We start from the raw sequence: 21,537 nt of genomic DNA, 5'->3' as shown, positions 1-21,537 counted from the left end.
CTTAGAAGTCGTTTTTAAAAGTTTGACCAAATACTAATTGTTGCTCAGAAACACTTTTCAAATTAATTAGCCAAACTGCTTTCATCAGAAATATTTTTGAGAAAATTACTTCTAAAAAAACACTTCTCAAAATAAGATAATTTTTGCAGCTTGGTCAAACGACGTATTAATTTCTTCATTTACTATAGATCCAAAATAGTTAGATCACTCAACACAATAAAAGGTTAGTGAACAAACAGAAAAACTTAAAGGACAAAAGAGGAAAAACACATGAGATTATATACAAGCACAACACAATAATCTGCGCGAAATTACATTACAAATAAAATCAAGAGAGCTCCTGGGTAATAATCTACCCACCACTCTATGTTTCGAAGCTCATGTAATAATCAACCAGCTCGAGAAGACACACAGAGTCATATACATGTTCGCTCAGTTCTTTACAGAATTTGAATTTTTCCAAATTGAAAGCTCTGATATATGCTTCTTCTTCGCTATAAAGAACCCTAGGGTTTTGTTATTTATTGGTTGAGTTTGAGGCGAAATTGAATGGCGAGTGTGTACATTCCAGTACAAAATTCCGAGGAGGAAGTTAGGGTATCATTGGACCAACTCCCAAGGGATGCTTCTGACATTCTTGACATTCTCAAGGCTGAACAAGCTCCTCTTGATCTCTGGCTTATTATCGCTGTACGTTCAATTCTCTCTCTCACCCACTTATGAAATTGTTAGGGTTGAAATTTCACATGTAGGAAATTTATTTTGCTTTGTGTATTATCAGCTCACTTTTGTTTGACCTTTTGTTGCAATGTTCAATTTAGTGGCATGCGAATTTTTGTTGCATTAAATAGAATTTGTGCTTGAACATTTATGTTGTAGAGGGGATAAAAGCAGTTTTACAAAATTTAAATAGAAAACTTGCATGGTAAGTCTCACGTTTCGCAACACTTGATTTTTGTTTCTCTAAAATTTTTCTGTGCCCCCCCCCCCCCCTCCATCTATGATGGATTTTGCAGAGGGAATATTTTAAACAAGGGAAAATCGATCAGTTTCGACAAATATTGGAAGAAGGTTCTAGTCCAGGTACTTATGACACGTTTAAGTGCATCAAATGGGTATTTGTCCATTCTTATTGAGAAGTCAGAGAATTTAAAGTTGCTGTCTTTCTTTCTTTAAAAAGACTAATTCCTATTACACATTGTTATGGTGCAGAGATTGATGAATATTATGCAGACGTGAGGTATGAGAGGATCGCCATTCTAAATGCATTGGGTGCATATTATAGTTATCTTGGGAAGATTGAGACGAAACAAAGAGAAAAAGAGGAGCACTTTATTATGGCAACTCAATATTATAATAAAGCATCTAGAATTGACATGCACGAGCCCTCTACTTGGGTTGGAAAAGGTGATCATTATTTCATTTCTTTAGTATAAATATTACTGCTTGAAACAAGTAATTTGATGCCTTTTTGCGGTTGAATTTAAAATCATTTTGCTGATGCAATAGAATGACTGTAAGCTTCTTCTGAGAGGGTAAATCTGTAAGTTGTCATGGACGGCCAATCTAGGTTTATTTTCATTGTTGATCACCTTACTGTCTTGTTATTTATATTCTGCTTTTATATTGCTTTTTGGTACTATCCTTTCTTGTCTATATTTTCATTATTGTGGTGCTTATGCTTTCCTGAGCCGAGGGTCTATTGGAAACAACCTCTCTATCCTCACAAGGTCGGGGTAAGGTCTGCGTACACACTACCCTCCCCAGACCCCACGGTGTATAATACTGGGTATGTTGTTGTTGTATTGCAACAAGTCTGTGGACCGATGTTGAGTTACCCGTATGCATTTAGTTGACACCTGCAACAGGTAGGATATTCTTTGTCAAGGCTTTAAAAGATAAAATTTTAAAGAGATGTGATAATTTTGCCTAATCATTTGGTTAAGTCTACAGTATGTGCCCGGGGCTGAATGGATGTTATTTCACCAGTTTTTCAAACTTCTGTTTTTTCCCCAGTTATTCACATTGGAAAAAGGGTTGCGTAAAATTACTAAAAACAAATAGGTTATGCCATGTTAGTTTGCTTCATTGACTACTGGATCTTATACTGTTTCTTGAGTTTCTCAAGAGGGTTTTCAAACATCTGAAGTTTCCCGTTGCTATTCACTTTGGGAAAAGGGTTCCTAGACTTATTAGGAACTTATAGGCTATGGCCAACCATATATGTTGAGTTTCTGACTAGTGCTTGAGGGATTATGCTTTTCATCATGCTTGTAATAAACACTACTTTGTCAACACTTTTCTAGAATATAAGGTTGTATTTTATTGTTAAGCTGGAATAAAAAGGTGTCATAGTACTCATGTAATTGTTGACCAGTTGGATGAGCATGCGCATCTGCTTTACAGGTCAGCTTTTACTTGCCAAGGGCGATATAGAGCAGGCATTTGCTGCTTTCAAGATTGTACTTGATGGAGATCGTGATAATGTTCCTGCTCTCCTGGGTCAGGTAAGCCTATTCCTTGCTTGTTTTCGTTTCAGAAACCTTTAGCATGTTAAAATTTTATTGGCGTTATGGAGTTAAGAACTGTCTTCTAAAAATGATGGTGGTTGGTCAGCTTTAAACATTTCAATATGCTCGGGAATGAAATTAATTTACTGTCCTAGAATTGTGACGTTGATGACCATGGTAACATGTGAAGGATAATTAACTGAAGAACTGCATCTATCAGCTGACGTAATTTTCGCTTCTTGTGCTCTGGTGCAAACCATTGTAACTATAGGCTAATTTCAAGTTTCAAAATCTTGTATTGACTCTCATAGCAACTGCCTTCTCCAATCTTTTGCAGGCCTGTGTTCAGTTTAGCCGTGGACGATATTCTGATTCACTGGAGCTATATAAGGTTCGACGTCCATCCATAACTTTATAGATGGGTTAATTTGTTGTCCTTGGATAGGAGAATGGGCGTAGCTACCCCTCTTCGCACCAAATGAAAAATAATCCAGTTGGGAGACATCAAAACTCATCTATCATGGAAAATGTTTTATAATTCTCTAAATATTGTTAGAAGAAGCGATATTGACTCTATGATGCCCTTTTGTGGCTCACATGTATTTGGTAGAGGGCCTTGCAAGTTTATCCAGAATGTCCTGCTGCGGTAAGGCTCGGAATAGGTCTCTGTCGATACAAGTTGGGCCAAGTGGAAAAGGCAAAGCAGGCTTTTCGTCGTGTATTGGAGGCAAGTCAAAGATTTTGTGTTAATAATTTTGTTACAATTCGTTGTATTATTTTTAACTGATATGACTTTCTTGTAACTACTTCTAAAACTGTAGTTAGACCCAGAGAATGTGGAGGCTCTGGTGGCACTAGCAATTCTGGATTTGCAAAACAATGATGGTCAGTTCTGTCCCTTAGATTGATGTGTGGAGTCTATATATGTGACTCTAATTTAATTCTGCACATTCCAGGCAGGAGATATAATTAAAAGTCAGAAGATATAATTAAAAGTCAGATTGCTGTAAAGCCTTGAAGGTGCAAAAGTGACCAATAAGATCAATTTTGCTTCTTCGGAGAAATTAGTTCTTACTCGCATATCTAGAAGAGTCATTGTGAAATACCTTATCTTGTTTAGAAAGCTCTGGTTGAGATTTCTCAGGGATTATAGTTTGTGCGAGTCTCCTGATTTTAATCATTTAAAAATAGAGTTTTTAACAGTATGATGTCTAATTTGGTATCAGCTCTTTATATACAGCGTCTGGTATTAGGAGAGGAATGGAAAAGATGCAAAGAGCTTTCGAGACATATCCCTACTGTGCAATGGCTCTAAATTATCTGGCCAATCATTTTTTCTTCACTGGTCAGCATTTTCTAGTGGAGCAATTGACTGAGACTGCACTTGCTGTAACCACACATGGGCCAACTAAGTCTCATTCGTACTACAATTTGGCACGCTCATACCACAGCAAGGTCTGAAGAAACAAAAACCTTTGATAGCATGATCCTTATTTATGATCCCCCTAAAGCTTCAATCTGATGATATTCATTTTGTTTCCCATGACTGAAGGGTGACTATGAGAAAGCTGGAATGTACTACATGGCATCTGTAAAAGAAAGCAATAAGCCGCATGAATTTGTATTACCCTATTACGGTATGTTTTCTTTGTGTTGTCTGTCACTAAGTATTTGCTTTTATTTCTCTTTTCATGGTTTTCGTTGCTTTGAATTTCCATTTAGAAAATTGTAGTGATCCAAGGTTCATAAGTTTTAATCTATGGTAGATGGCGAAATGGCAAATGACTTTCTAAGTAGGTTTCTCTAATCGGCAGGTGTAGCGTGAAAAAATGAAAAAGAATAGATATAGGCAACTAAGGGTCATTTGGTTACCGGGATAGGGATACTAATCCGGGATAGAATATGCGATTGTACTTATCCCATGTTTTGTATTAGTTAATGGTGGGATAAATTTTTTACCAAAATGAGAGGATTAGCTATCCCATATAGAAGGTGGGATAGCTAATCCCATGGGATATCCCAGCCCATGGAATATCCTTGTCTATCCCACATATGAACCAAACGACCCTTAAAAGAATTGCCGCGCTTCTGGGCATCTTTCTTCCAAGTTGGTCCTGGGTGGCCTGAAACTGAAAAGTTGTCTCCTTATAACCACCTTGAGTCCCTATATGACTTAGATGATAAATTCATCAGATATTGGAGGATCATTAACATACCTGCCAAGAATGATTATTAAAAAAAGGTGCTTCAAATGACTAAAATTCCCTTGAGAGCACACGTCTTGCCTCCTCTGAAACGGGTTAATTGTGGTGGTTGGAGAATGCAACGTGCAACAAAAGGTTTCAGGCTTTCAATTGGGAAAGTAAAACTTGCTAACTAAATCGTGCTTTGATCTGTTTTACCATTTTGCTTGTCTAACTTAGGATTGGGACAAGTACAGCTGAAGTTGGGAGATCTTCGGAGTTCGCAGGCAAACTTTGAGAAAGTTTTGGAGGTTTACCCTGAAAGTTATGAGACAGTGAAAGTGAGTTGATACTTGATAGAGTATTTTGTTGGGAGGGAATATTGTCAACATTTAATTATTGTATAAAAAAACTTGATAAATTCTTATGTTCATTGTTTTCAGTTCTGACTATTTTCAACATTTTGTTTTTGTTCTTTGAATAGTTTATTTTTTGTTGTTCTAGGCTCTTGCACACATTTATGTGCAGCTTGGCCAGACAGAGAAAGCTCAGGAATACTTGAAGAAAGCCACTAAAATTGATCCTCGTGATCCCCAGGTCTTTTATTGTCACTTATTCTATATAATAGTTTCTAGAAGACCTTTGTAGGTGCAGGGAACTAAAAAGAGGGGAAAAAAGGCAAAATGAACAAATAAAAGATAGTTTCTGAAAAAAGGGCATGTGATGCGGATGCAATCCTTTTAGTCTCTTGAGTAAAAGAGAGTGGGAGTTTAAATTCTGTTAGTATATGATTTTAAAATGTCATACCACTGTCCTGCTGCTTATTGTTGATGAAATAAACTCATTGGCTCTTTTTATCGAAATTGTTTCTGTGCCACTCTATCTCCATGATTTTTGTTTTTTTCTTCATGTTACTGGCAATTAAAAACTGAAAAATCTTCTCTTTTGCATCTTAACAGTATCCTGATTTTCTATTCATGTACCAGATTTAGTGAGTTTGTTAACTTCTATTTACTCCAATATGTGTATGATAGTGACAACTTGATGTGATTGAGCTACATACTTTTTAAAGTGCTTAACGCCATGTTTGGTGTAATTCATGATATGACTTTGACTTCTTTAAAATGATGCGAACAAACTTGTCCAACCATGAAAACATCTTAATAATAGGTAACCTCTACTTTAGATGTTCAAGATGAGAATTTGAAACTTAGATACTCAATACTTATTATTAGGTTAAGATTATTTTTTGCGTATTCTCACTTCATAAGTAATTTTTTGAAGTTTATCTACTAGGGAAACTATTATTGAGAAGATATAATACAAAATAATTTAGACGATTTTAGGTCCCACAGGCGCAGACTGTAATTGTCAAAGGATATTGTTGGTTTGTCATTTTTACAGATCAACATTGATCACTTAATTTCTAAATCATGAGTTCAGTTTTTATTTGATTTGGTTCACTAGGTTAAGTCAGTTTACTACATTTAGTGGAACTGACATAAGGAGGGTGGAGTTCAGCTTTGAATGTATAAAAAAAAGGTCCAGTATTGAATTTAATTGAAGATTTGTCTTTCCTACGCTTTTCATGGATACTGGTAACTGATTAGGTTTTTCCCTATCCCTTTTCCAATATAGTGATTTATGATTGCTGACCTATGCTATTGTTCCATCTTATGTCACCAGATACAGAACTTTCAGCCATTTAAAATTAGACTGGGAGTTAGGATGGTACTACAGGGATTTCCCAACATTGATAAAACCATTTACTTCACAAAAAAATATTGGACTTAGGATGGCATGATATCTTGAGTCAGATACTGTTCTCTTCCTGAGATCTGCTTTATTTATCTTCTCATGCGTCTATGCAGGCCTTTTTGGATATAGGAGAACTGTTAATCTCAAATGATCCTGCTGCTGCTTTAGAAGCCTTTAAAACAGTAAGGGCCTCGAATATTTCCATTTATCTCTGTATATTTGCTCAGTTGACTTAGTTATGCTTTCAGAAGTAGAATGTACTTCTGGTTTCATGAAGGAGTGAAGGGGAGAACATCTGTTGTTTTGGAATTGATTTAGCAGATATAAGCTGGGTATTTTACTGATAAAAAAGGGTATTCTTGATGGAAACATCTACTAATTAAGCAGTCTTTCTGATCTTCAATACTTTGAGGACCCATCTCATTCTGTTTGACCTCTGTCTCTCTCTCTAAGTTCTATTTTAGCTGAAATGAAGAGTTTAAAATTATCTGCTCCATAATTTTCCGCCTTCCAAAACTTGTAAGTTTGCTTAAATTTCATGCATCTTTCTTGTTTCTTTGTTCCTTCTTTTGGGTTGCAAGTCTACTATTCATTTTCATCTGTTCAAAAAATAAAAATCTAGTACGTACTTTCATTTTGCAGATGTTTTAGCTCTTACTTTACTCTAGTAGTAAGCTGTTGGAAATCTTATTTATCAAAAGAGTTGGTACTTGGTAGCTGGAAATACCTTTTGTCTGATTGAAGACATAGAGTTCCAAACAGCTTAGATGCAAATATGGCATGCTTTATATGTGAGTAGCTGGAGATTGAGCATATAGAATTGCTTTCTGCAGTTACTGCTTTGTGTAACATCAGTGTTTTAAATTTCTCTTGATGGTACTATGAACAGCTTAGGTGGATTAAGAAAACTGCACCAAAAAAATGATCATATTTGAAATTCATTAGATTTTAAGCTCTCTGAAAGAAGATTTTGGTATACATAACTAAGGTAAGACCTGATTAATTTTGCAGGCGCGGAATTTACTTAAGAAGTCAAATGAAGAAGTACCAATTGAGTTACTCAACAACATTGGCGTCCTCCATTTTGAAAGGGGAGAATTTGAGGTCTGTAAAGTTTCTTTTTGTCATCGATTTCAACCTGCTTGCATGTTTAGATAATATGCCATTCAATAATGGCATATTATCTAGATCGCTAACCTCTATTGATTAATGATTTCCAGCTTGCTGCACAAAGTTTCAAGGAAGCCCTAGGTGATGGTATATGGCTTAAATTCCTTGATGCTAAAGGACAGTCTGATGATCCAACTTCTGAAGGGCATTTATATTCCAATGGTGAAGCACGATCTGATATGTTTAAAAGTGCACAATATCCAATCAATGCCAGTGAATCTGTTCAGCAATACAAGGACTTCCAGCTGTTTCATAGACTTGAGGAACAAGGAATTTCTGTGGAACTTCCTTGGAATAAAGTTTCAACACTCTTTAACATGGCAAGATTACTGGAGCAGTTGCATGACACAGAAACTGCTAGCATCTTTTACCGCCTTATCTTATTTAAGGTATGCATGCATGTCCAATTGATTATGACCTGGCTTATTGGTGACTCCTAACATTGATGAAGCTCAGTTTTTGTTCTTGGTTGTTATATGATTAAGATGGTTAGACTTTTGAGAAGTACTGTCCTTCAATTTTCTCCCTATGCATTCATAGACTGTTATGTGGAAGGTCTGGGTATTTCAAAGGGGAAAAAATTGAAATAGTATGAGTTGCAAAGAGAAAAGACAAAGAAAAAACCCAATCTAATCTTGACTTTTAAAAGATTAAAAAAAGAAAAGAAATACATGAGCCGTCACATCAAGGTGAAAAGAACGTAAGATAGTATTACTCTATGTTGGTTTGAATGCTTAATTAATTATATGTGGTATATAGTACTTTTACATAGTTTTGATTTTTTTTTAAATTATAAAAATTATGATATGTAGTACTTTTACATAGTTTCTAAATTAGTTTTATTTTACAAACAGAAAGCAATGTTGGGTTCACATTGAAAATTAGATGAGATAATGCTTGTGCGTGGAATCCTGTTAGTCTTTTTGGAACAGAGGAAGCATTAATTTGAACTCCTTAAATTTGTGAATTATTTATAGCATCTATAATTGGTGTATAAAGTTGTTGACTGAAAGACTTATCCATTTATTTATCAAAACGATGTTAAATGAAAGATCAAAATTAAAGAATATGGATACGTTCATAGATTCAATAAATTTGATTGGTGGCCAATTTGATTATTTGGAAAAGAATAATTTATTTAATTTATTTAAATGGATGGAGATAAAAAGAATTTCATATTTTAAATTTGATAATCTTCATTATAAAATGTGTATCGTTTAACAATTTTTCACAGAAAATAATACGCCTACTAATTATTTAAAAATTCAATATTATTTTTTTGCAAGCTTATTGATAACCTATCCTCAACCAAAAATAGTAAAATAGTCACTGGCTTTTGGTTGTATCATTGCATAAATGTTTCTGAAATCCTATAAAAGATGTTATATACAAAGTGGTTGCATGAAGTCAAAAGTAATAAGAAGTAATGGTGGTGAAGGAGTAACTCCCCATCTCAATGGGAAGGGGAAAATTTTCAATTCTCAGCTGCTTCTTTAGCCACTACCTGTTACGCGGCGCCTTCCTGAGATTCCTTGGAAGGGCGACGTAAGGCTAAACAACTGATGTCAGTGCAGTTACTGTCCGCCAACTGAGGTCCCCTCCGTACGCTAGACGAGATTGTCAGTGCCGTACGGGAAAACCAATGTCAAGAGCAATTGAGAGAACAAAAATGAGAATTGAGAAAGAAAGAAAGCTTGATTGCATTAATGAAAGCTATTACAGAAAGGCAACGCGGTGTCGAGGGGGAGAGACACCGGTAGAGAGAATTGTTTGCTTGCTAGAAAGTTTTGAATGCTTGATCCCCCTAATAATGCTTAAAAAAAGAAACCAAAGCTACAAAACTAGACTTGACTAAGCTAGAGAAACATAATGGAATTACATGAAATAAAACTACTCTATATTTACAACGAAAAGGACTTAGTTTTCTACAAGGCAGAAACAGGTCCGTTGTCAGCAGCATTGTCTTTGGCATCACGGTCTGCGCGTGCGGCGTTGTCTGCGCGCACGGCGCTTTTGGCATCTGCTTGCGGCTGGGTGCTGGTGAGGGATATCGGTGGGGCGACAGAGGCACATGCGCTCTTGTCACTTGGCGCGGCCAAGACCACGGGGCCGTCCGTGGCGCTAGGCATTGGGAGGCTTGCTAGGACGCCACGGGGCACGCCCAAGGGGTCATGGGGCATGGCTGGAAAACTGCCCATGACATACCTTTTGCCAATGTAATCATGAATAAAGGTAGGGAATATCACAAATAGGAGGAGCATCCCTCTTGTCTTAATCGGAGCAAGTGCAGAAAGGAGAATGGTGGCTGGTTTTCCAGAGACATCAGAGAACAACTTTAGGGAGAGGGTGAGAAATTTATGTTGGTTACACTCTTCAAATCTCGGTTCTTCCACATTTAGATATGGGGATAAATTAAGGTAGATATGCAGATCTTTATAGCAACGGATACATCTGTTGTCTAAATAATTATCTGATAAGTTATTGATAAAATGTAGTAGACTCATAATGGGCTATTATATGACTTGAATCAAATGGGGCCTTTCTTAACTTGCTCAAACTTTCTCATTGAAAAAAACTTGCTCGAACTTAATTAAACCGAAGAGTCAGTCTTTTGATGCCCAATACAGATGGCTTTGTATAATTCTAGTGATGATGCCTCATTAGCTTTAAATAACACCATTGGAGGAGGATTTTGCTGTCCCAAAGTTAGTTAAATGATTTCCACTATTTGCAGCTTTAAAGCCAGTAAGATTAACATGAATATTGTTGTGGGGATATTATATAACTGTTGTATCTTTTTGCACTGTCTTTATTTCATCCTAAGCTATCCCGTATGACCTCTTTTCCTGAATTTCAGTATCCAGGTTATGTAGATGCTTATCTGCGGCTTGCTGCCATTGCAAAAGCTCGAAATAACGTGCAGCTAAGTATTGAGCTGGTTGTTATTTCTCCCCTTGTATCCTTATGTGCATACTATCCTCTGTGTATTCTCGCTACCCAGAAGCCTTCTTACAATAGATTTTCATTGATCACAGATTGGTGATGCACTCAAGGTGGACGAGAAGTGTCCAGATGCACTGCTAATGCTTGGTGATTTGGAACTTAAGAATGATGATTGGGTCAAGGCAAAAGAAACTTTTCGGGCTGCTAAAGATGCAACTGATGGAAATGATTCTTATGCTACTCTTTGTCTGGTGAATATGTTTGTTTTGAGCTGATTAAATTTTCTCGTCTCATGATTTTTTGTCATTAGTTGGTGAAATATATAATACCCCCCCCCCCCAGCATGTTTTTATTGTCACCCTATTGTATCTGGTTGTTTCTTGAGTTTAAAGTTGCATGGACTTATGACTGGCACAACTTATGTCCTTACTAATTAAGCTAATAGTAGAACCTGGAACATCTGCTTATCATATATTTTCTTGTATTGTAAAGGGAAATTGGAACTACTTCGCGGCGATTCGGAATGAGAAAAGAGCTCCAAAGTTGGAAGCTACTCATCTAGAGAAGGCTAAAGAACTCTATACAAAGGTATTGTTCTTCTCCCAATGCAATTTAAAAACTCAGGTTCCTCCCATCCCAATAATCCCACCCAAGAGGATCAAGGATATTCTCACTTACCATCCGCGTGACTGCAACCTCCTCCTACTGTTTGGTGGTGGAGGTGCTCTGCTACTATTGCAAACCTCACGCATCTGACTCAGTTTAGCTAATAAACTATGTGCGCTCTAATTCATTGTAAGTTGCTAGCTGTTAAAGCTGAGCAGTAACTGATATGTTTTTGACAATTGGCTTCAGTGAAGTAGTAATACTATACCTTAGATGAAGATAGCAAAAGATAAAACCATGATTGCTATTGAAGCCGAATATTTGCCTTGAACTTTTACCAGGTTATCCCGCTTTAAGTGGATAACGTGTGTTAAGTGAATTCATTTACTGCAACCTGGAGTTTTCATTTTTAAATTTCTCTATTTGGGATCTTTGCATCTCCCTTGGGCACTTCCCAAATATGTTTGTCTCCAAGGCACAATGATCTTGCTCAATGCTTTTTTTGGTTGCCTGTCCGAGATCGTTGTGTCTTTGAAGTGTCTCAAGTGCGTGAAGTGAATTTGTCAGTTATGTTTTATGTTTCTTTTTTAATTTTTGGAGATTAAAAGTATACAGATTTTTGTGTATATGTACAGGAGAGCATATACACACTTGTCTATTGGAAACAGCCTCTCTGCCCTATTGGGTAGGGGTACACACTACCTTCCCCAGACCCCACTTTGTGGGATTTTACTGGGTCGTTGTTGTTGTACAGGAGAGCATCGAAAATTGCTGTGAATGTACTAAGTGAGATAATGGCATAACTTTGTATAGTGCATATATAAGATTCTTGTTTTGGCATATATGTTTAGGTGTTCTCTTTAGATATTTGTACGTTAAAGGAAATAAATAATCCCAATAGAAACAGTGTATTTGATGTGTCATCGGTGTGTTTTGTATGCCATACTATCTTTTGAAATAGTCATCATGTCCCTGTCATGTGAACATGTGCTTCTGTGTAAGCTTCAGACTTCCTTTTTGGATTTTGTCTGTTTGCATTTTGATAAAACCCTCGGTTGAACTTTCAGTTGCCTGATGTGCCAATACTGTTTACTCCATCAGGTTCTCTTTCAGCATAATGCAAATCTCTATGCAGCAAATGGTGCTGGTGTTGTTTTGGCAGAAAAAGGCCAATTTGACATTTCAAAGGATCTTTTCACACAGGTCCGTTAACTTTTTCTACTTCTACCCAGTCGAGGCAAAACTTCAAGTTTATGTAGTGTCTGCTGAACATTCTTCCTTATAGGTTCAAGAAGCTGCCAGTGGAAATGTTTTTGTCCAAATGCCTGATGTGTGGATTAATCTTGCACATGTTCACTTTGCTCAAGGGAACTTCGCATTGGCTGTGAAAATGGTATGTTCTTATTCTCTCTTCATTTTTAGCTATTTCTCATGTTTGATACTTCCGCATCGCTGAATGTGTTGATGGGCTTGTATCTTGCAGTATGAAAATTGTTTGCGGAAATTTTATCATAATACCGACAGTCAAGTGCTCCTCTATTTAGCAAGAACACATTATGAAGCTGAACAGTGGCAAGATTGTAAAAAGACTTTATTAAGAGCCATCCACTTAGCACCTTCAAATTATACATTGAGATTTGACAGTGGAGTAGCACTACAGAAATTTTCAGCCTCAACGTTACAAAAGACTAAGCGGACTGTGGATGAGGTACTTTGAGATGAGCTTCTCCCTTCTTCCTCTCCTTCCTCCATCCTCCCCGTGGTCAAACTGAAATGAATGAATTTCTTTGATTAGTCCCTGTTAACTGCTCTTCCTTGGTCACATTCTTAAATATTTATCATATGTTGTGATGATTTTGTAAATTTTCTTGATAAATAACGTTTTTCCTTTTAGCTGCGAAGATTTCATGATTTTCTAGATATGATGCAAGTCCATCATGTTGTGCGTATGATAACTGCTCAACAGGCTTTTAATGAGATATGTATGTGCACCGCCAAATAACCCTAACCAGTTGAAATCTGGAGTGCCAATACGCGCGGGGGGGGGGGGGGGTTGTATGTTCTTTAATGAAGCATCTACTACATGGACATATCAAGCGCAAAGAAAAAATAGAGCCTAGCTGAATGCCCGGAAGAAGATCTGTGACAGCTGAATCTGGATTAAACCCAAGCTGTTAAAGTTATATTTGGAGAACCAAGAAGGCGGACTTTTTCAAGTCAGGTTACCTGTGCCTGGTTGGAGAATGGTGATCACTGTAGTCGTATATGTCCAACTGGTTGTCTTTGGGAAATATAGTTGATCTCTGCCAGGATCATCTTGGCACCTAGATTCTCATATATTGATACTTTGACTATACCTTTCTTTGGCTGGGGATTAATGTTTAAAACTTCAAAATTCATCAGGGTAGCTGCAGATTGTCTCGTTTGACTGTGTATCTGAACATAAGTAACATGGCTTCCCTCTTTGTTTGGGATGCGCGGATGGGGTGGTAGTGTGTTTTTGTGTGTGTGTGTGTGTGTGGGGGGGGGGGGGGGTTCTTAAGTGAATTTGCTGTTTTTTTCAGATTTATTATATTGACTACTCAATTTACAGGTATTTTGAGTGCTATATTTTACCATGAATTATACATGAGAAAGAAAAAGTGGCATCTCTAGTTCTTATGTTTGTATTTTTGTGATGGCGTAGGAGAGAGCAACGGTTGCAGAGCTGAAGAATGCAGTTCGCTTATTCAGTCTATTGTCTGCAGCTTCAAATCTTCATGTTCATGGATTTGATGAGAAAAAAATTGAAACTCATGTTGGATATTGCAAGCATTTGCTTGAGGCTGCAAAAGTTCACTGTGAGGCAGCTGAGCGTGAAGATCAACAGAATAAGCAGAGACTGGAACTTGCTCGTCAGGTCATATTGGCTGAAGAAAATCGTAGAAAAGCTGAGGAGCAGAGAAAATATCAAGTTAGTTCTCTATGGCATTGTGTCTTCTGGTTATTGCTTTTGCTGCTTACTTTTACTCACATGCCTCTGGAAACAGTTAGAGAGAAGGAAACAAGAGGATGAACTCAAGCAAGTGATGCAGCAAGAGCAGCATTTAGAGCGCATTAAGGTATATTTTGTCATTTGTCAGTGCTATACATCACAATTTTAGTGAGGGCACATCAGCTTTATACTCGGAGAAATTACTTTAGTAGATTTCTGAGCACCAAAGGAGGAGATTTAGACTATCTTCACATAAGCAGTGTCTCACACTTCCTCCAAAATGTGTATCATTTCAGGTTCTAGTCCTCAAATTTCTCACTTTGGGAAATGGAAATTATCTAATTTAAAAATTTTCACCTGAACACTTTTGGATAAAAGGAGTGTGTTTGTAGAAAGGAGAGATGGTGTTGGCATCTCCCCAAACAGGGATTGGAACAGCCTTCGGGCTTTGCCTGTTACCGGACTTTTGAGTAAAAAGAGTGACTTGGGTTTAAGACTAAAAAAATTAAAAAAATGGAATTTACAATTTTTTGATTTGATTAACCAAGGATTGTCAGATTATTTTATTGTTTAGGTGATGGCATGACGGCTTAGGTATGATAGAAATACTAAAAGAGAAGTTATAGCACTTTCCAGGATAACATACTAAAATAGAGGCGTAAGAAACAGTTAACTGATCTCTAAACAGCAAGGTCAAACGTGTACTTCGGTTTACATATCATTGCTGTTCGTCTTTCTTCTCTGTCCTCCAAGGATAAGAATTTTCGGTTACACTTAAAGTTCAAGAAATTACATATTTTGTCGCTAGGAACAATGGAAGAGTAGTACTCCTGCCTCTAAGCGAAAGGACAGGCCCCAGACTGAGGATGACGAGGGCGGGCATGGTGAGAAGAGGAGGAAGAAAGGTGGGAAGCGGAGAAAGAGGGACAAGAAATCTCATTACGAATCTGAGGAAGCAGAAGCGGAGATGGATGATCAGGAAGAAATGGATGATGGTGACCGTCACAGAAATTATGAAGAACCTTATTATCCAACAAATGATCATGATGAGCAAGCAGAGGATAATCCACAGGATCTACTTGCAGCAGCCGGGCTTGAAGATTCGGATGCCGAGGATGACACTGTAATCTCTCTTTCTCTGTGTGTGTGTGTGTCTATATATATTTGTACTCTCCTTATACTGTTACACTATTTGGTTCAAGGGATGGAGAGGTAAATTTGGAGTGTACTTATTGTGCAAATGTCATTTCCCTTTTGGTGATTTGGTAGAAATGGAGAGGATGTAAAAGGCATTTACTTCCTCCTTCCTATCTAAACTCGAGTACTTGGAAATTCTGTTCTATCCTGAAAATAAGAAACTTAACCTTTATGATTCCTCTTTTACTTCCCTACTGCTCCACTTTCCAACCAACCAAACGGCAATATGTTTGGGTCACACTAGAATACTACAACAACATAGCCAGTATTATCCCACACCGTGGGGTCAGGGGAGGGTAGTGTGTACGCAGACTTTACCCCTACCTTGTGAGGATAGAGAGGCTGTTTCCAATAGACTTTTGGCTCAGGAAAGTATAAGCATCACATTAATGAAAATATAGACAAGAAGGGACAGCACCAAAAAGCCATATAAAAGCAAAATAAAAACAACAAGATAGTAAGGTGATCAACAATGAAAAAAAACAACAGTTAGTCATAAAAACCTACTACCAACAGAAAGTGAGACTGCGTGTCAATACTACTGTTATGAACACTCTGGATTACCTACTCTACTACCCTAATCCTCAATCTCTATACCTTCCTATCAAGGGTCATGTCCTCGGTCAACTGAAGTTGCACCGTGTCTTGCTTAATCACCTTTCCCCACCTCTTCTTTGGCCTACCTCTACCTCTCCGTGGGCCCTCCAATGTCAACCTCTCACACCTCACCGGGGCGTCTATGTCCTCCTCCTCACATGACCAAACCACCTAAGTTGCGCTTCCCGCATCTTGTCCTCAATAGGGGCCACACCCACCTTGTCGCGAATAACCTCATTTCTAATCCTATCTAACTTGGTGTGACCGCACATCCGTCTCAGCATCCTCATCTCTGCTACCTTAATTTTCTGGACATGAGCGATCTTGACTGGCCAACACTCAGCCCCATACAACATTGTCGGTCTGACCACCACTCTGTAGAACATACCTTTAAGTTTTGGCGGCACTTTTTTGTCACACAAAACACCGGAAGTGAGTCTCCATTTCATCCATCCCGCCCCAATACGATGGGTGACATTTTCATCAATCTCACCGTCCCCTTGAATAATAGACCCAAGGTACTTAAAACTTCCTCTCCTAGTCTAGCCTCACCTCCCCCCCCCGAGTCTCACCACTGAACTTAGTCACTTACACTCCAAGTATTATGTCTTGGTCCTGCTCAACTTGAAACCTTTAGATTCCAGGGTCTGCCTCCATACCTCTAACTGCGCGTTCGCACCGCTTCGCATTTCGTCAATCAATACAATATCATCTGCAAATAGCATGCACCACGACACCTCCCCTTGGATATGGCGCGTCAGTACGTCCATCACTGGGGCAAACAAAAAAGGGCTGAGTGCCGACCCCTGATGCAACCCCATCATAACCGGAAAATGGTCTGAGTCCCTACCCACCGTCTTCACTTAGGTCTTTGCTCCATCATACTTGTCTTTAATCACCCTAATGTAGGCAACAAGTACACCTCTAGCCTCCAAACATCTCCACAAAACCTCCCTTGAAACTTTATTGTACGCCTTTTCTAAGTCGAACATCATATGCAAGTCCTTCCTCTCCCTATACTGCTCCATCAATCTGCTAACAAGGTGGATGACTTCAGTAGTCGAACGCCCCGTCATGAACCCGAACTGGTTCTCGGAAATAGACACACTCCTCCTTACCCTTAGCTTTACTACTCTCTCCCAGATTTTCATAGTATGGCTAAGCAGCTTGATACCCTGATAGTTATTGCAATATTGGATATCACCCTTGTTTTTGTATACAGGAACCATCATGCTCCACCTCCACTCTTCGGGCATCTTCTTCGTTCTAAAAATGACATTAAATAACCTAGTGAGCCACTCCAAGCCTGCCTTGCCCGCACTTTTCCAAAACTCCACCGGGATTTCATCCGGCCTGGTCGTTTTGCCCCTGCTCATCTCACGCATAGCCCTCTCCACTTCATCAACTCTAATCCGCCTACAATACCCGAAGTCACGACGACTCCCACAGGGTTCCAAATCACCCAGTACAATGCTCCTGTCCCCCTCCTCGTTCAAGAGACTATGGAAGTAGGTCTGCCATCCTGGACGGATAAGCCCCCTATCCAACAGAACTCTACCTTCTTCGTCCTTGATGCACTTCACTTGGTCCAAGTCACGAGTCTTCCTTTCTCGCGCCTAGGTTAACCTGAACAACCTCTTATCCCCGCCTCGGCCTTCGAGTTCCTCATACAACGACTAAAAGCTGCAGTCTTGGCTGCCGTAACTGCTAGCTTTGCCTCTTTCTTAGCCAACTTATATTGCTCCCTATTCCCCTTCTTCTCCTCCTCGTCTACACTTTCCACTAGCTTCAGATACGCTGCTTTCTTGGTTTCCACTTTTCCTTGCACCTCTCCATTCCACCACTAGTCTCCCTTGTGATCACCGGGGTAACCCTTTCAGAGACCCCCTAATACCTCTCTCGCGGCTTCCCTAATGCACTGTGCAGTCGTGGTCCACATAGCGCTGGCGTCCCCACTACTACTCCAAGCCCCCATAGTCAGCAACTTGACCTCCAACTCCTGCGCTTTAGGTTCTGCCTATGAAGGGTCGCGAGGTTCTCACTCGGGATGACCTTGCAATCCGTGCAAAGACCTCTATCAGACTTCCTGCAGAGTAAATAATCAATTTGAGTCTCGGCCACCGAACTCCGGAAGGTGACCAAGTGCTCCTTCTTCTTTAGGAAACTCGAGTTTGCTATCACCAAATCAAATGCTCTAGAAAAGTCCAGAGACGTTCCTCCTCCATTTCTATCTCCAAAATCAAAGCCACCATGCACATCATCATACCCCAAGACGTCGCTCCAATCTGGCCGTTGAAATCCCCTCCTATGAAAAGCTTCTCGATATGCGGGATACCACACACCATCTCATCCAAATCCTCCTAGAAACGTCTCTTGACTTCCTCATCCAAGCCTGCTTGGGGTGCGTACGCATTGATTTTGTTCAAAGTAAAACCTCCAACAACTAGCTTAATAGTCATCAACCTGTCATTCACCCTCCTAACCTCCACCACTAGTTCACGGAGGTCCTTATCAACCAAGATACATACCCATAGTTTGAACTTGTCCACATCTCGCACCTTATCTTCTACCCACCTAGTCTCCTGTACACAAGCTATATTAATCTTCCTTTTCTCGAGATCTTCGCTAACTCTACAGATTTTGCAGTCAAAGTTCCTATGTTCCAAGACCCCACTCTCAGCCTAGCAACTCCCTTAGCCCTCTTACCCCCACACCCCCTCCCCGGCGATGACACCCCCGAGGTCAAGACCTTACCCTACCATCGTTCACCAAAGCTACTATAATCTAGGAGTCACTACGCAAGCACTATCTCGAAAACAAGCGACAAAAATAAAATGAATAACCAAAATATAATCTACCACTAAAGGTCGCAAAACAGGTGAAGAACTAAAATAAAGGAACTAAAGGAAACTATAATCTACAACTAAAGGTTAGAAAAACAGGTGAAGAAATAAAATAAAGGAACTAAAGGGAACTATAATCTACAACTAAAGGTTAGAAAAACAGGTGAAGAAATAAAATAAAGGAACTAAAGGGAACTATAATCTACAACTAAAGGTTAGAAAAACAGGTGAAGAAATACAATAAAAGAGCTAAAGGGGACTATAATCTATAACTAAAGGTCAAAAAGAAAATGTGCAAACCTAGAGCAGAACTACTAGGGGATATATTAAATAAAAATTCAAAATAAAGATGTAAACAGATAGATAACAATATAAACAAGTAGGCAAGCTATCACTAATGCAATTAATTTGACAATAATAGGGTAAATACTAATTAAAGATTCAAGAATAACTTTAGACACCAAAGTAATTCTCAAGGAGCAAAATGCGAAAACCTTTTTTCATCTTGCCTTGTGAACAATGCTCCTCTGTTTATATCACGTTCAGCTCTCCAAGTTCAATATGTTCGGAGATCCAATAATTTTTCTCGGCGGACCTTCTTGCAGACCTTTAAACTGTCATCCAGATGTGGTAGAATGCTACTCCTTTTGTCCCAATTTATGTGATACTCTTTCCTTTTAAGCCTGTCCCGAAAAGAATTACACCTTTTTATATTTATAAAAATTCAACTTTAAATTTTCCTTTTTACCCTTAGTGAGATGATTTCTAGCCACATAAATTTTTAAATTTATTTTAGACCACAAGTTTCAAAAGTCTTCCTTTATTTCTTAAACTTCGTTTCAGTCAAACACCTTCACATTAATTGAACGGAGAGAGTATATGAAATAAAAACTACTTGACAAGTTTCTTTTTATCTGATATGTTGCGACTATAATGTAACTCCTGCATAGTATGTTTTGGTCACTGATTCTCTTTCTGATTGCTGTCCTCGTCTGATTTCTAGCCGCACAAGTTTCTATGATTTGTGTTAGACCACAACTTTCAAAAGTCTTCCTTTATTTCTTAAACTCCGTTCCAGTCAAACACTTCACATTAATTGGGACGGAGGGAGTATATGAAATAAAAACTACTTGACAAGTTTCTCTTAGTCTGATATGCTGGACTATAATGTAACTCCTGCATAGTATGTTTTGGTTCCTGATTCTCTTTCTGATTGCTGAAGGCTGCACCATCAGCAAATGCAAGTCGGCGAAGGCAGGCATTGTCAGAATCAGACGAGGATGAGCCATTGCCGAGGCAGGGAAGTGATGGAGAAGGCGGAGGCGATGCTACTGTTGATGATGATGAGTGAAGATGAAATACCATTACAACTCCTAATTTGCTGGATGTCAAGATTACCAACATTCATTCCCTTTATGCCAAACACACTGGGATTTCTATTGGCTCTTTCTTGGCCTGCCTGCTTTGTTGTTTTTGCTTCCTGGGCTAGTCTAGCCTGAGTTCCTTGTAGGAAGAAAAGGTAGCTGTAGCTCAAGTCATAGAAGAACAGATGATGTACTGTAAATGCATAATGTTTATAGAGAAATGTTTCAGATGAGTTAACTTTTTTGCCAAATCCAAATCGACCTTGAACTCCTATAGAATTGATATAATGCTCTGTTATTCTTTCATATCCTAATTAAAGATTAGAACAGACTTGCTATTCAGAACATTATATTTGGATAAAAGAGCATATTTTGCATCAGGAGTTGGGAGTTCATTTATTTATCAAACAGACACTGACTGAAAAATCAGACAGCTTAGTTGATCTTTTCATGGTCCATTCACTAAGGTCTGGAGATGATCCATACGAGCTTGGTTAGGTCAATATCTATGCCATCACTACGTTTTTCTTTGTATAATTAACATTCTTTAATCACTTACTTTCCCTAGTTTTATTAGCATTTCTTTGTGACCACTTATCCTAGCTCGGCACTGATGAATATTATGAGTAATTGAGTTTTTTAACTAGTACAGAACTAAACTTGTTTCAAATGCTAATTCCTGTCAACAGGTTTTGACATCCTGTTTTTTTCCATTCCAAGTATTTGTGATCTTTCACAATCAACTGTTGGTGAGCATTTTAATCCATGTGGGCTGCTGCGAATTGTCATCTTCAGCACTAAGGTAACACTTCACCTTGATTCAACTAATCTGTAATGTTGCTATTTAAGGGAATTCAGTACTTTTTTCGCGACAAAGTAACAATAATTGATATTTTAATTTTTTATGACATACTTGGACTTTCAAACTATACGCGCAATTAATGTCAAGTAGAAGTCAGAAACGGTAGAAATGTGATAATTCCACACACTAGAAAGTAGCAAAAAAAACAGTGATTGTTGAAAGGGTGAATCTGTATTGGAAGATTTCTCACCAGATGGCATTAACTTCTGTAAAATAAGTGCTGCATTGAAGGAAGTAACTGACATTTATGCAGAAGCAGAAGCAGCCCTTCAATGTATATGTAAAAAGTACCTCCTTTTTCTGAATCCATGTAGAATCCACTCAGGTATGTCTTTTTTTTTTTCTTCTTTTTTCTGAATCCATGTACTACATACTGGCAAAACATAACAAAATTTATCATGTTACTAACATGATACAGAAAGAAAAAGAATTAACCTAAATAATTGCTTATCAAATTACTTAAATTAAAAATAATCAGCGGACGTAAATATATAAAAGACAAAGGGTGGCCCAAAAGCACGAAGTATTTC

General features: G+C 38.3%; 1 protein-coding gene and 1 pseudogene across 1 annotated transcript; both read left to right on the top strand.

The window, feature by feature from the left end:
• Positions 1–284: 284 nt before the first annotated feature.
• On the top strand, positions 285–20,402 carry LOC107811023 (protein CTR9 homolog). The gene is made up of 24 exons (XM_075223517.1): positions 285–690; positions 1,017–1,083; positions 1,213–1,407; positions 2,407–2,507; positions 2,848–2,901; positions 3,121–3,237; positions 3,332–3,395; positions 3,751–3,965; positions 4,063–4,147; positions 4,934–5,034; positions 5,198–5,290; positions 6,565–6,633; positions 7,463–7,555; positions 7,672–8,010; positions 10,479–10,559; positions 10,657–10,815; positions 11,057–11,152; positions 12,272–12,373; positions 12,456–12,563; positions 12,654–12,878; positions 13,857–14,123; positions 14,200–14,271; positions 14,953–15,267; positions 20,004–20,402. Exons 1-24 carry the CDS (start codon positions 550–552, stop codon positions 20,130–20,132), a joined length of 3,288 nt encoding a protein of 1,095 aa, XP_075079618.1. The 5' UTR covers positions 285–549; the 3' UTR covers positions 20,133–20,402.
• Positions 14,527–14,676, top strand: LOC142165634 (U6atac minor spliceosomal RNA; annotated as a pseudogene).
• Positions 20,403–21,537: the final 1,135 nt, after the last annotated feature.

Source organism: Nicotiana tabacum, chromosome 10 (assembly GCF_000715075.1).
Source record: "Nicotiana tabacum cultivar K326 chromosome 10, ASM71507v2, whole genome shotgun sequence".
NCBI classification, from domain to species: Eukaryota; Viridiplantae; Streptophyta; class Magnoliopsida; order Solanales; family Solanaceae; genus Nicotiana; species Nicotiana tabacum.
This window is presented reverse-complemented; position numbering and strand designations above follow the sequence as displayed.